This window comes from Perca flavescens, chromosome 14 (genome assembly GCF_004354835.1).
Source record: "Perca flavescens isolate YP-PL-M2 chromosome 14, PFLA_1.0, whole genome shotgun sequence".
Lineage (NCBI taxonomy): Eukaryota > Metazoa > Chordata > Actinopteri > Perciformes > Percidae > Perca > Perca flavescens.
Window position 1 is genome coordinate 4235820 of NC_041344.1, and position 15000 is coordinate 4250819.

A 15000-nucleotide genomic window follows, 5' to 3' on the forward strand; every position below is an offset into this window, starting at 1 on the left:
GTGTGGTGTGACATGGTGTGGTGTGACATGGTGTGGTGTGGTGTAACGTGGTGTGACATTGTGTGGTGTAACGTGGTGTGACATGGTGTGGTGTAACGTGGTGTGGTGTGACATGGTGTGGTGTGGTGTAACGTGGTGTGGTGTGACATGGTGTGGTGTGACATGGTGTGACATTGTGTGGTGTAACGTGGTGTGACATGGTGTGGTGTAACGTGGTGTGGTGTGACATGGTGTGGTGTGACATGGTGTGGCGTGGTGTAAAATGGTGTGGTGTGACATGGTGTGGTGTGGTGTGACATGGTGTGGTGTGGTGTGACATGGTGTGGTGTGACATGGCGTGGTGTGAAATGGTGTGGTGTGACATGGTGTTGTGTGGTGTGACATGGTGTGGTGTGACATGGTGTGGTGTGGTGTGACATGGTGTGACATGGTGTGGTGTGGTGTGACATGGTGTGACATGGTGTGGTGTGGTGTGACATGGCGTGACATGGTGTGGTGTGACATGGTGTGGTGTGACATGGTGTGGTGAGGTGTGACATGGTGTGGTGTAACATGGTGTGGTGTGACATGGTGTGACATGGTGTGGTGTGGTGTGACATGGCGTGACATGGTGTGGTGTGGTGTGACATGGTGTGACATGGTGTGGTGTGGTGTGACATGGTGTGGTGTAACATGGTGTGGTGTGACATGGTGTGGTGTGAAATGGTGTGGTGTGACATGGTGTGGTGTGACATGGTGTGGTGTGGTGTGACATGGTGTGGTGTGACATGGTGTGACATGGTGTGGTGTGACATGGTGTGGTGAGGTGTGACATGGTGTGGTGTGGTGTGACATGGTGTGGTGTGACATGGTGTGACATGGTGTGGTGTGACATGGTGTGGTGTGACATGGTGTGACATGGTGTGGTGTGGTGTGACATTGTGTGGTGTGACATGGTGTGGTGTGGTGTGGTGTAACGTGACATGGTGTGGTGTGACATGGTGTGGTGTGACATGGTGTGGTGTGACATGGTGTGGTGTGTTGTGACATGGTGTGGTGTAACGTGGTGTGACATGGTGGGGTGTGGTGTAACGTGGTGTGGTGTGACATGGTGTGGTGTGACATGGTGTGGTGTGACATGGTGTGGTGTGGTGTGACATGGTGTGGTGTGGCGTGGTGTGGTGTGACATGGTTTGGTGTGACATGGTGTGGTGTGACATGGTGTGGTGTGACATGGTGTGACATGGTGTGGTGTAACGTGGTGTGGTGTGACATGGTGTGGTGTGTTGTGACATGGTGTGGTGTGGTGTAACGTGGTGTGACATGGTGTGGTGTGGTGTAACGTGGTGTGGTGTGACATGGTGTGGTGTGACATGGTGTGACATTGTGTGGTGTGGTGTAACGTGGTGTGACATGGTGTGGTGTAACGTGGTGTGGTGTGACATGGTGTGGTGTAACGTGGTGTGGTGTGACATGGTGTGGTGTGACATGGTGTGGCATGGTGTGGTGTAACGTGGTGTGACATGGTGTGGTGTGGTGTGACATGGTGTGGTGTAACATGGTGTGGCGTGGTGTAAAATGGTGTGGTGTGGTGTGACATGGTGTGGTGTGGTGTGACATGGTGTGGTGTGACATGGTGTGGTGTGGTATGACATGGTGTGGTGTGACATGGCGTGGTGTGAAATGGTGTGGTGTGACATGGTGTGTTGTGGTGTGACATGGTGTGGTGTGACATGGTGTGGTGTGACATGGTGTAGTGTGGTGTGACATGGTGTGGTGTGGTGTGACATGGCGTGACATGGTGTGGTGTGGTGTGACATGGTGTGGTGTGGTGTGACATGGTGTGGTGTGACATGGTGTGGTGTGACATGGTGTGGTGTGACATGCTGTGGTGTGACATGGTGTGGTGTGGTGTGACATGGTGTGGTGTGACATGGTGTGGTGTGACATGGTGTGACATGGTGTGGTGTGACATGGTGTGGTGTGACATGGTGTGGTGTGGTGTGACATGGTGTGGTGTGACATGGTGTGGTGTGACATGGTGTGGTGTGGTGTGGTGTAACGTGGTGTGGTGTGACATGGTGTGGTGTGGTGTGACATGGTGTAACGTGGTGTGGTGTGACATGGTGTGGTGTGTTGTGACATGGTGTGGTGTAACGTGGTGTGACATGGTGGGGTGTGGTGTAACGTGGTGTGGTGTGACATGGTGTGGTGTGACATGGTGTGGTGTGACATGGTGTGGTGTGTTGTGACATGGTGTGGTGTAACGTGGTGTGACATGGTGTGGTGTGGTGTAACGTGGTGTGACATTGTGTGGTGTAACGTGGTGTGACATGGTGTGGTGTAACGTGGTGTGACATGGTGTGGTGTAACGTGGTGTGGTGTGACATGGTGTGGTGTGGTGTAACGTGGTGTGGTGTGGTGTGACATGGTGTGGTGTGACATGGTGTGACATTGTGTGGTGTGGTGTAACGTGGTGTGACATGGTGTGGTGTAACGTGGTGTGACATGGTGTGGTGTAACGTGGTGTGGTGTGACATGGTGTGGTGTGGTGTAACGTGGTGTGGTGTGACATGGTGTGACATGGTGTGACATTGTGTGGTGTGGTGTAACGTGGTGTGACATGGTGTGGTGTGACATGGTGTGACATGGTGTGGTGTAACGTGGTGTGGTGTGACATGGTGTGGTGTAACATGGTGTGGCGTGGTGTAAAATGGTGTGGTGTGACATGGTGTGGTGTGGTGTGACATGGTGTGGTGTGGTGTGACATGGTGTGGTGTGACATGGCGTGGTGTGAAATGGTGTGGTGTGACATGGTGTGGTGTGACATGGTGTGGTGTGGTGTGACATGGTGTGACATGGTGTGGTGTGGTGTGACATGGCGTGACATGGTGTGGTGTGACATGGTGTGGTGTGACATGGTGTGGTGTGACATGGTGTGGTGTAACATGGTGTGGTGTGGTGTGGTGTGACATGGTGTGGTGTGACATGGCGTGGTGTGAAATGGTGTGGTGTGACATGGTGTGGTGTGACATGGTGTGGTGTGGTGTGACATGGTGTGGTGTGGTGTGACATGGTGTGGTGTAACGTGGTGTGGTGTGACATGGTGTGGTGTAACGTGGTGTGGTGTGACATGGTGTGGTGTGGTGTGGTGTGGTGTGACATGGTGTGGTGTGGTGTAACGTGGTGTGATATGGTGTGGTGTGACGTGGTGTGGTGTGACATGGTGTGGTGTGACATGGTGTGACATGGTGTGGTGTGACATGGTGTGACATGGTGTGGTGTAACATGGTGTGGTGTGACATGGTGTGACATGGTGTGGTGTAGTGTGGTGTGACATGGTGTGACATGGTGTGGTGTGGTGTGGTGTGACATGGTGTGACATGGTGTGGTGTAGTGTGGTGTGACATGGTGTGACATGGTGTGGTGTAACATGGTGTGGTGTGACATGGTGTGGTGTGACATGGTGTGGTGTGACATGGTGTGGTGTGGTGTGACATGGTGTGGTGTGACATGGTGTGGTGTGGTGTGGTGTGACATGGTGTGGTGTGACATGGTGTGGTGTGACATGGTGTGACATGGTGTGGTGTGACATGGTGTGGTGTAACGTGGTGTGGTGTGACATGGTGTGGGTGTGGTGTGTGGTGTGACATGGTGTGGTGTGTGGTGTGGTGTGACATGGTGTGGTGTGACATGGTGTGACATGGTGTGGTGTGGTGTGACATGGTGTGACATGGTGTGGTGTAACATGGTGTGGTGTGACATGGTGTGACATGGTGTGGTGTAGTGTGGTGTGACATGGTGTGACATGGTGTGGTGTAGTGTGGTGTGACATGGTGTGACATGGTGTGGTGTAACATGGTGTGGTGTGACATGGTGTGGTGTGGTGTGGTGTGACATGGTGTGACATGGTGTGGTGTGACATGGTGTGACATGGTGTGACATGGTGTGACATGGTGTGACATGGTGTGGTGTGACATGGTGTGACATGGTGTGACATGGTGTGACATGGTGTGGCATGGTGTGGCATGGTGTGGTGTGACATGGTGTGACATGGTGTGACATGGTGTGACATGGTGTGGTGTAGTGTGGTGTGACATGGTGTGACATGGTGTGACATGGTGTGGCATGGTGTGGTGTGACATGGTGTGACATGGTGTGACATGGTGTGGCATGGTGTGACATGGTGTGACATGGTGTGGTGTGACATGGTGTGACATGGTGTGACATGGTGACATGGTGTGGTGTGGTGTGACATGGTGTGACATGGTGTGACATGGTGTGACATGGTGGTGGTGTGGTGTGACATGGTGTGACATGGTGTGACATGGTGTGACATGGTGTGACATGGTGTGGTGTGACATGGTGTGACATGGTGTGGTGTGACATGGTGTGACATGGTGTGGTGTGACATGGTGTGACATGGTGTGGCATGGTGTGACATGGTGTGACATGGTGTGACATGGTGTGGCATGGTGTGACATGGTGTGACATGGTGTGGTGTGGCAAAGCGTCTCAGTGAAGCAAAGACCTCCTCAGGCGTCCAGCTGACTCCGTGCTTCAGCCTCTGGGCAGAGAACCACACTTTGATCTGCTCCTCGCTGAACTTCGTCTGCGAGGCCAAGCCCACGATCTCTGACACAGAGGGATACGGAAACCTGCCGCACAGCAATCACAGTTTAGTCTTCTACAAACTGAGCTGTAAGGGAAGTTATAAAATAAAAAGAGACTTCAGATACAGTATTAGAGGACCACTAACGTCTATATAAAAGAGACTTCAGATACAGTATTAGGGGACCACTAAGGTCTATATAAAAGAGACTTCAGATACAGTATTAGGGGACCACTAAGGTCTATATAAAAGAGACTTCAGATACAGTATTAGGGGACCACTAAGGTATATATATAAAAGAGACTTCAGATACAGTATTAGGGGACCACTAAGGTCTATATAAAAGAGACTTCAGATACAGTATTAGGGGACCACTAAGGTCTATATAAAAGAGACTTCAGATACAGTATTAGAGGACCACTAAGGTCTATATAAAAGAGACTTCAGATACAGTATTAGGGGACCACTAAGGTCTATATAAAAGAGACTTCAGATACAGTATTAGGGGACCACTAAGGTCTATATAAAAGAGACTTCAGATACAGTATTAGGGGACCACTAAGGTCTATATAAAAGAGACTTCAGATACAGTATTAGGGGACCACTAAGGTCTATATAAAAGAGACTTCAGATACAGTATTAGGGGACCACTAAGGTCTATATAAAAGAGACTTCAGATACAGTATTAGAGGACCACTAAGGTCTATATAAAAGAGACTTCAGATACAGTATTAGGGGACCACTAAGGTATATATAAAAGAGACTTCAGATACAGTATTAGGGGACCACTAAGGTCTATATAAAAGAGACTTCAGATACAGTATTAGGGGACCACTAAGGTCTATATAAAAGAGACTTCAGATACAGTATTAGGGGACCACTAAGGTCTATATAAAAGAGACTTCAGATACAGTATTAGGGGACCACTAAGGTATATATAAAAGAGACTTCAGATACAGTATTAGAGGACCACTAAGGTCTATATAAAAGAGACTTCAGATACAGTATTAGGGGACCACTAAGGTATATATAAAAGAGACTTCAGATACAGTATTAGGGGACCACTAAGGTATATATAAAAGAGACTTCAGATACAGTATTAGGGGACCACTAAGGTCTATATAAAAGAGACTTCAGATACAGTATTAGGGGACCACTAAGGTCTATATAAAAGAGACTTCAGATACAGTATTAGAGGACCACTAAGGTCTATATAAAAGAGACTTCAGATACAGTATTAGGGGACCACTAAGGTATATATAAAAGAGACTTCAGATACAGTATTAGGGGACCACTAAGGTATATATAAAAGAGACTTCAGATACAGTATTAGAGGACCACTAAGGTCTATATAAAAGAGACTTCAGATACAGTATTAGGGGACCACTAAGGTCTATATAAAAGAGACTTCAGATACAGTATTAGGGGACCACTAAGGTCTATATAAAAGACTTCAGATTCAGTATTAGAGGACCACTAAGGTCTATATAAAAGAGACTTCAGATACAGTATTAGGGGACCACTAAGGTCTATATAAAAGACTTCAGATTCAGTATTAGGGGACCACTAAGGTCTATATAAAAGACTTCAGATTCAGTATTAGAGGACCACTAAGGTCTATATAAAAAGACTTCAGATTCAGTATTAGGGGACCACTAAGGTCTATATAAAAAGACTTCAGATTCAGTATTAGGGGACCACTAAGGTCTATATAAAAGAGACTTCAGATACAGTATTAGGGGACCACTAAGGTCTATATAAAAAGACTTCAGATTCAGTATTAGGGGACCACTAAGGTCTATATAAAAGAGACTTCAGATTCAGTATTAGGGGACCACTAAGGTCTATATAAAAAGACTTCAGATTCAGTATTAGGGGACCACTAAGGTCTATATAAAAGAGACTTCAGATTCAGTATTAGGGGACCACTAAGGTCTATAAAAGAGACTTCAGATACAGTATTAGGGGACCACTAAGGTCTATATAAAAAGACTTCAGATTCAGTATTAAGGGACCACTAAGGTCTATATAAAAGAGACTTCAGATACAGTATTAGGGGACCACTAAGGTCTATATAAAAGACTTCAGATTCAGTATTAGGGGACCACTAAGGTCTATATAAAAGAGACTTCAGATACAGTATTAGGGGACCACTAAGGTCTATATAAAAGACTTCAGATTCAGTATTAGGGGACCACTAAGGTCTATATAAAAGACTTCAGATTCAGTATTAGGGGACCACTAAGGTCTATATAAAAGAGACTTCAGATACAGTATTAGGGGACCACTAAGGTCTATATAAAAGACTTCAGATTCAGTATTAGGGGACCACTAAGGTCTATATAAAAGATACTTCAGATACAGTATTAGAGGACCACTAAGGTCTATATAAAAGAGACTTCAGATACAGTATTAGGGGACCACTAAGGTCTATATAAAAGAGACTTCAGATACAGTATTAGGGGACCACTAAGGTATATATAAAAGAGACTTCAGATACAGTATTAGAGGACCACTAAGGTCTATATAAAAGAGACTTCAGATACAGTATTAGGGGACCACTAAGGTATATATAAAAGAGACTTCAGATACAGTATTAGGGGACCACTAAGGTATATATAAAAGAGACTTCAGATACAGTATTAGAGGACCACTAAGGTCTATATAAAAGAGACTTCAGATACAGTATTAGGGGACCACTAAGGTCTATATAAAAGAGACTTCAGATACAGTATTAGAGGACCACTAAGGTCTATATAAAAGAGACTTCAGATACAGTATTAGGGGACCACTAAGGTATATATAAAAGAGACTTCAGATACAGTATTAGGGGACCACTAAGGTATATATAAAAGAGACTTCAGATACAGTATTAGAGGACCACTAAGGTCTATATAAAAGAGACTTCAGATACAGTATTAGGGGACCACTAAGGTCTATATAAAAGACTTCAGATTCAGTATTAGGGGACCACTAAGGTCTATATAAAAGACTTCAGATTCAGTATTAGAGGACCACTAAGGTCTATATAAAAGACTTCAGATTCAGTATTAGGGGACCACTAAGGTCTATATAAAAGACTTCAGATTCAGTATTAGGGGACCACTAAGGTCTATATAAAAAGACTTCAGATTCAGTATTAGGGGACCACTAAGGTCTATATAAAAGACTTCAGATTCAGTATTAGGGGACCACTAAGGTCTATATAAAAGACTTCAGATTCAGTATTAGGGGACCACTAAGGTCTATATAAAAGACTTCAGATTCAGTATTAGGGGACCACTAAGGTCTATATAAAAGAGACTTCAGATTCAGTATTAGGGGACCACTAAGGTCTATATAAAAGAGACTTCAGATTCAGTATTAGGGGACCACTAAGGTCTATATAAAAGAGACTTCAGATTCAGTATTAGGGGACCACTAAGGTCTATATAAAAGAGACTTCAGATTCAGTATTAGGGGACCACTAAGGTATATATAAAAGAGACTTCAGATTCAGTATTAGGGGACCACTAAGGTATATATAAAAGAGACTTCAGATTCAGTATTAGGGGACCACTAAGGTATATATAAAAGAGACTTCAGATTTCAGTATATATAAAAGAGGGATTCAGTAAGGGGACCACTAAGGTCTATATAAAAGAGACTTCAGATTCAGTATTAGGGGACCACTAAGGTATATATAAAAGAGACTTCAGATTCAGTATTAGGGGACCACTAAGGTATATATAAAAGAGACTTCAGATTCAGTATTAGGGGACCACTAAGGTATATATAAAAGAGACTTCAGATTCAGTATTAGGGGACCACTAAGGTATATATAAAAGAGACTTCAGATTCAGTATTAGGGGACCACTAAGGTATATATAAAAGAGACTTCAGATTCAGTATTAGGGGACCACTAAGGTATATATAAAAGAGACTTCAGATTCAGTATTAGGGGACCACTAAGGTATATATAAAAGAGACTTCAGATTCAGTATTAGGGGACCACTAAGGTATATATAAAAGAGACTTCAGATTCAGTATTAGGGGACCACTAAGGTATATATAAAAGAGACTTCAGATTCAGTATTAGGGGACCACTAAGGTATATATAAAAGAGACTTCAGATTCAGTATTAGGGGACCACTAAGGTATATATAAAAGAGACTTCAGATTCAGTATTAGGGGACCACTAAGGTATATATAAAAGAGACTTCAGATTCAGTATTAGGGACCCCATTTAACCCTTTGCGTTTACCTGTTGTAGGCGCTGACGAGCAGCACGTTGTTGTCCATGGCGGCGTTGTAGGTGGGGATGCTGCTGATGGGGATGAGCAGCTGCGTCTGGGCGCAGTTCTGCTGGTTCTGCAGCGCCGACAGGACCTGGGCCAGCGTGCCGGGAGGCAGCACGCCACCGCCGCTCCCCACGCCACGAGAGCTGTTGACCACGATGCTCTGCGGGACGGCGTGCACCTGCAGCGGCGCCGACACGGGGATGAGGCGGGGAGGAGGAGGAGGAGCCGGCGACGCCATCGGGGCCGGAGACAGCGTCGGCGGCTCCGCGTTGTCTTCTTCTTCGTCGTCGTCACTTTCCACTTTGATGACGTCGTCGCTGGCGGCCGCCTTCAGCGCCGTGGCGGCGAACTTCTTGGGCTCAGGCCGCCGGCTCCGGACCCTCATGATGGGCGTCTTGCTGAAGGCGATGCCCCGGCGGGACGAGTCCGCGGCGGCCTCGTCGTAGGGCTGCTCCATTATGGAAAAAAATGTTTAAAAAAAAAAAAAAAATCACGATTATTTCGGTCAATGTTGAAATCACGATAATTTAAACACGATTACTCGTCGACTGCTGGAAAGATGTTGCAATTATGGAAAAAGTTAAATAAATCAACTGTACAAAAACACAACTGTGAACTTTGCCTTAATACTTTTCCTATTTGAACTTTATTTTTTTCATTCACTAGGGCTGTGCTCGATTGAAGAACTTCTTAGTCGACTAACACTAATTCAGCTGTACCGACTGATCGATGAGTTGATTTAATCGACAGATCTGTAAATCTGAGTCGTGCTAAAAGCACCACTTTAATTCTTGTGTTTACCAGAGATGTGCTCGTACGTTTCTTGGAGAATAAGTCATTCAGCATGAAAAAAAAAGCATCAAACATGAATAATGGACTTAAGAAATCTAAGTTGACTAAAGACCAAAACGACCGATTAGTCCGATTAGTCGACTAATCCACTAAGACGGAGCAGCCCTAGAAATAATCACGATAATTTGACGGAAAAGTCACTGCAAATTTGTCATTGGAAAATGTGACGAAAACGTTGGAAATGGTGACAAAAACGTCAGAAAAAGTGACAAAAACGTCGGAAAAAGTGACAAAAACGCTGGAAATAGTGACAAATGTCAGAAAAAGTGACAAAAATGTTGGAAAAAGTGACAAAAACGTCGGACAAAGTGAAAAAAACGTCTGAAAAAGTGATAAAATGTCAGACAAAGTAACAAACGTCAGAAAAAGTGACAAAAATGTTGGAAAAAGTGACAAAAACGCCGGAAATAGTGATAAATGTCAGAAAAAGTGACAAAGACGTTGGAAAAAGTGACAAAAATGTTGGAAAAAGTGACAAAATCATCAGAAAAAGTGACATAAATTTTGGAAAAAGTGACAAAACGTTGGAAAAGGTGACAAAAATGTGGGAAAAAGTGACAACAACTTCGGAAAAGGTGAAAAAGTGAAAAAAACGTCAGAAAAAGTGGCAACAATTTTGGAAAAAGTGACAAAACGTTTGAAAAGGTCATCCATGTGTTTCCTGTGTTCATGGACTGAGGACTGGAGGAGGATTCGGTGTTCGGTTTCGGGCAGAATCTTAACCGGTGGACTCGGTACTCGTGATCAGGATTAATTTGCGATTAATTGCCCAGCCCGACCTATTGATTGCCCAGCCCGACCTATTAATTGCCCAGCCCGATCTATTAATTGCCCAGCCCGACCTATTAATTGCCCAGCCCGACCTATTGATTGCCCAGCCCGACCTATTAATTGCCCAGCCCTACCTATTAATTGCCCAGCCCGACCTATTAATTGCCCAGCCCTACCTATTAATTGCCCAGCCCGACCTATTGATTGCCCAGCCCGACCTATTAATTGCCCAGCCCTACCTATTAATTGCCCAGCCCGACCTATTAATTGCCCAGCCCTACCTATTAATTGCCCAGCCCTACCTATTAATTGCCCAGCCCTACCTATTAATTGCCCAGCCCTACCTCGTCGGCCTCCATCTTGACGAAGCCTCCGTCGAAGGTGAGCTCGTTGATGCTCTGCTGGACCAGCGTCTCGTTGTGGTGCCTCGTGGTTGTCCTGGTGAAGTTGTCCTCGCCGGGGTGCAGGCGAGCGTTGTGGGCCAGCAAGGTGTCGTAGCTGGACCGGGTCGGGGGGAGAAATGTTGTCTCGTTAGTCTGGGGACCACCAGACCTTCCTCCACAGCGCTGTGGAGGAAGGTCTGGCTAGTCCACACAGCATTCTGGGGGATGGGAGGAACACCTGCTCTGGTTTATTGGCTACTTCTTTAAACCAATCACAATCGTCTTGGGGCGGGGCTAGAGACACACACCATACACACACCATACACACGCACACACACACATCATACAGGCACAGACACACACAGACACACACACACACCATACAGACGCATGCACGCACACATATATATAAACACACACCATACACACACCATACAGCCACAGACACACAGACACACACACACACACCATACACAAACCAAACCATACAGGCACACACACACACACACACACACACACACACACACACACACACACACACACACACACCATACAGACGCATGCACGCACACATATATATAAACACATACACACACCATACAGCCACAGACACACAGACACACACACACACACACCATACACACACCATACAGCCACAGAGACACACACACACACACACACACACACACACACACACACACCATACAGGCACAGACACACACAGACACACACACACACCATACAGACGCATGCACGCACACATATATATAAACACATACACACACACCATACACACACCATACAGCCACAGACACACAGACACACACACCATACACAAACCATACAGGCACAGACACACACACACACACACACACCATACAGGCACAGACAAAACACACACACACACACACACACACACACACCATACAGGCACAGACAAACACACACACACACACACACACACACACACCATACAGACGCATGCACGCACACATATATATAAACACACACACACACCATACACACACACACACACAGACACACACACACACACACACACACACACACACACACACACATACAGGCACAGACACACACACACACACACACACCATACAGGCACAGACACACACACACCATACAAGCACAGACATACAGACACACACACCATACAGACGCACACACCATACAGACACACACACACACACACACACACACACACACACACACACACACACACCATACAGGCACAGACACACACACACACCATACAAGCACAGACATACAGACACACACACCATACAGACGCACACACCATACAGACACACACACACACACACACACACCATACAGACACAGACACCATACAGACACACACACACACACACACCATACAGACACACACACACACACACACACACACACACACCATACAGACCCACACACACACACACCATACAGACCCACACACACACCATACACACACACACACACACACACACACACACACACACACACACACACACACACACACACCATACAGACCCCACACACACCATACAGACACACACACACACACACACACCATACAGACACACACAAACACACCATACAGACACACACACACACACACACACACACACAGGCTGTGTACCTCTTGGTGTGGTAGTCACACTCCACGCAGACGTAGGAGGTGTTGGTGATGATGTCGGGGTGCTCGGCCTCCACGTGCACGGTGAACAGGTTGAGCTCTGCCGTCTGGAAGCTGCAGTATTTACACTCGTAGCCGCCCGCCGCCGCCGCCACGCTCAGGTCCTGGTGGCGCCCGTCGGCGTTCTCGCCCCACTCCTCCAACGCACCGGACACTACGGGTGGAAAGGGCAAGGTTTATTCACGACACAATATTATATTATAATGTACAGTACAGGCCAAAAGTTTGGACACACCTTCTCATTCAATGAGTTTCCTTTTTATTTTCATGATTATTTACATTGTAGATTCTCACTGAAGGCATCAAAACTATGAATGAACACATATGGAATTATGTACTTCTTCACCACTTCTTGTGTTTACCAGAGATGTGCTCGTACGTTTCTTGGAAATAAGTCATTCAGCATGAAAAAAAAGCATCAAACATGAATAATGGACTTAGAAATCTAAGTTGACTAAAGACCAAAACGACCGATTAGTCGACTAATCCACTAAGACGGAGCAGCCCTAGAAATAATCACGATAATTTCACGGAAAAGTCACTCCAAATTTGTCATTGAAAAATGTGACAAAAATGTTGGAAAAGGAGACAAAAAAGTGACAAAAACGTTGGAAAAAGTGACAAAAAAGTTGGAAAAGTTGACAAAAAAGTGACAAAAACGTTGGAAAAAGTGAAAAAAAAACGTTGGAAATAGTGACAAAAACGTTGGACAAAGTGAAAAAAACGTCGGAAAAAGTGATGAAAAAGTGACAAAAACGTCGAAAAAAGTGGTAAAAATGTCGGACATAGTAACAAACGTCAGAAAAAGTGACAAAAATGTTGGAAAAACTGACAAAAACGTTGGAAAAGGTGACGAAAAAGTGACAAAAGTGATAAATGTCAGAAAAAGTGACAAAGATTTTGGAAAAAAGTGACAAAACGTTGGAAAAGGTGACAAAAATGTGGGAAAATGTGACAAAATCGTCGGAAGTGACGTCGGAAAAGGTGAAAAAGTGAGAAAAAAAAAATCAGAAAAAGTGACAAAACATTTGAAAAGGTCATCCATGTGTTTCCTGTGTTCATGGACTGAGGACTGGAGGAGGATTCGGTGTTCGGTTTCGGGCAGAATCTTAACCGGTGGACTCGGTACTCGTGATCAGGATTAATTTGCGATTAATTGCACAGCCCTACCTATTAATTGCCCAGCCCTATCTATTAATTGCCCAGCCCTACCTATTAGTTGCCCAGCCCTACCTATTAATTGCCCAGCCCGACCTATTAGTTGCCCAGCCCTACCTATTAATTGCCCAGCCCGACCTATTAGTTGCCCAGCCCTACCTATTAATTGCCCAGCCCGACCTATTAGTTGCCCAGCCCTACCTATTGATGCCCAGCCCTACCTATTAGTTGCCCAGCCCTACCTATTAGTTGCCCAGCCCTACCTATTAGTTGCCCAGCCCTACCTATTAGTTGCCCAGCCCTACCTATTAGTTGCACACACACACACACACACACACACACACACACACACACACACACACACTCAGACTCAGACTCACTCACGCACACCATACAGACACACACACACACACACACCATACACACACACACACACACACACACACACACCATACAGACCCCCTAAATAATATCCCTCCAGATCGTTACGGTGCGTACCGGAAACCTCGGCAGAGACGCCGTTGCTGTCCTCTGATTGGGCCGTGGTGTCCTCCATGTCCTGGTCCTGGTCCTGGTCCTGGGGGTCCCGAGGGGGGACCATGCAGGGCGTGGTGGACTTCCTCCTGCTCGCCATCCCCACGGTTCTCTTAAGAGCTCTCAGTTGAAGGGGTCCCGTCGCCGTGGCTCCATACAGCAGGACACGTCACGGGAAATGTCTCGCCGCTAGTCTCTGAGGGGACGAGAAGGGATACACACACAGTCAGAGTCACACACACACACACACACACACACACACACACACACAGAGTCAGGATCTCACACACACACACACACACACACACACACACACACACACACACACACACACACACACACACACACACACACAGCTAGTCTCTCAGTCCCTAAGGGGACGAGAAGGGACACACACACACACAGAGTCAGGATCACACACACACACACACACACACACACACACACACACACACACACACACACACACACACACACACACACACACACACACACACACACACACACACACACACACACACACACAGTCAGACACCCCCTCCCACACACACGTGAATGCATCAATGATTATAATCCAGTACAGGTCAACATGCATTAAAAAATTTAAAGATTTATTACCATCAATCAGTATACATCCCATTATATATATATATATATATAAATAATCATTCCCATTCTATCTATCTATCTATCTATCTATCTATCTATCTATCTATCTAT

The 15000-nt window shown here is 45.7% G+C and overlaps 1 protein-coding gene across 1 annotated transcript in view; it reads right to left on the bottom strand.

Moving 5' to 3' along the window:
• Positions 1 to 15000, bottom strand: part of LOC114568521 (zinc fingers and homeoboxes protein 1) — a 22103-nt gene that overhangs the window by 4197 nt on the left and 2906 nt on the right. The window contains exons 2-6 of the mRNA XM_028598136.1: positions 14245 to 14476; positions 12532 to 12742; positions 10839 to 10992; positions 8835 to 9319; positions 4511 to 4637 (exon numbers count right to left, since the gene is read on the bottom strand). Coding sequence (XP_028453937.1) covers positions 4511 to 4637; positions 8835 to 9319; positions 10839 to 10992; positions 12532 to 12742; positions 14245 to 14380 — 1113 coding nt within the window. The 5' untranslated portion in view covers positions 14381 to 14476. The remainder of the gene's footprint in view (positions 1 to 4510; positions 4638 to 8834; positions 9320 to 10838; positions 10993 to 12531; positions 12743 to 14244; positions 14477 to 15000) is intronic.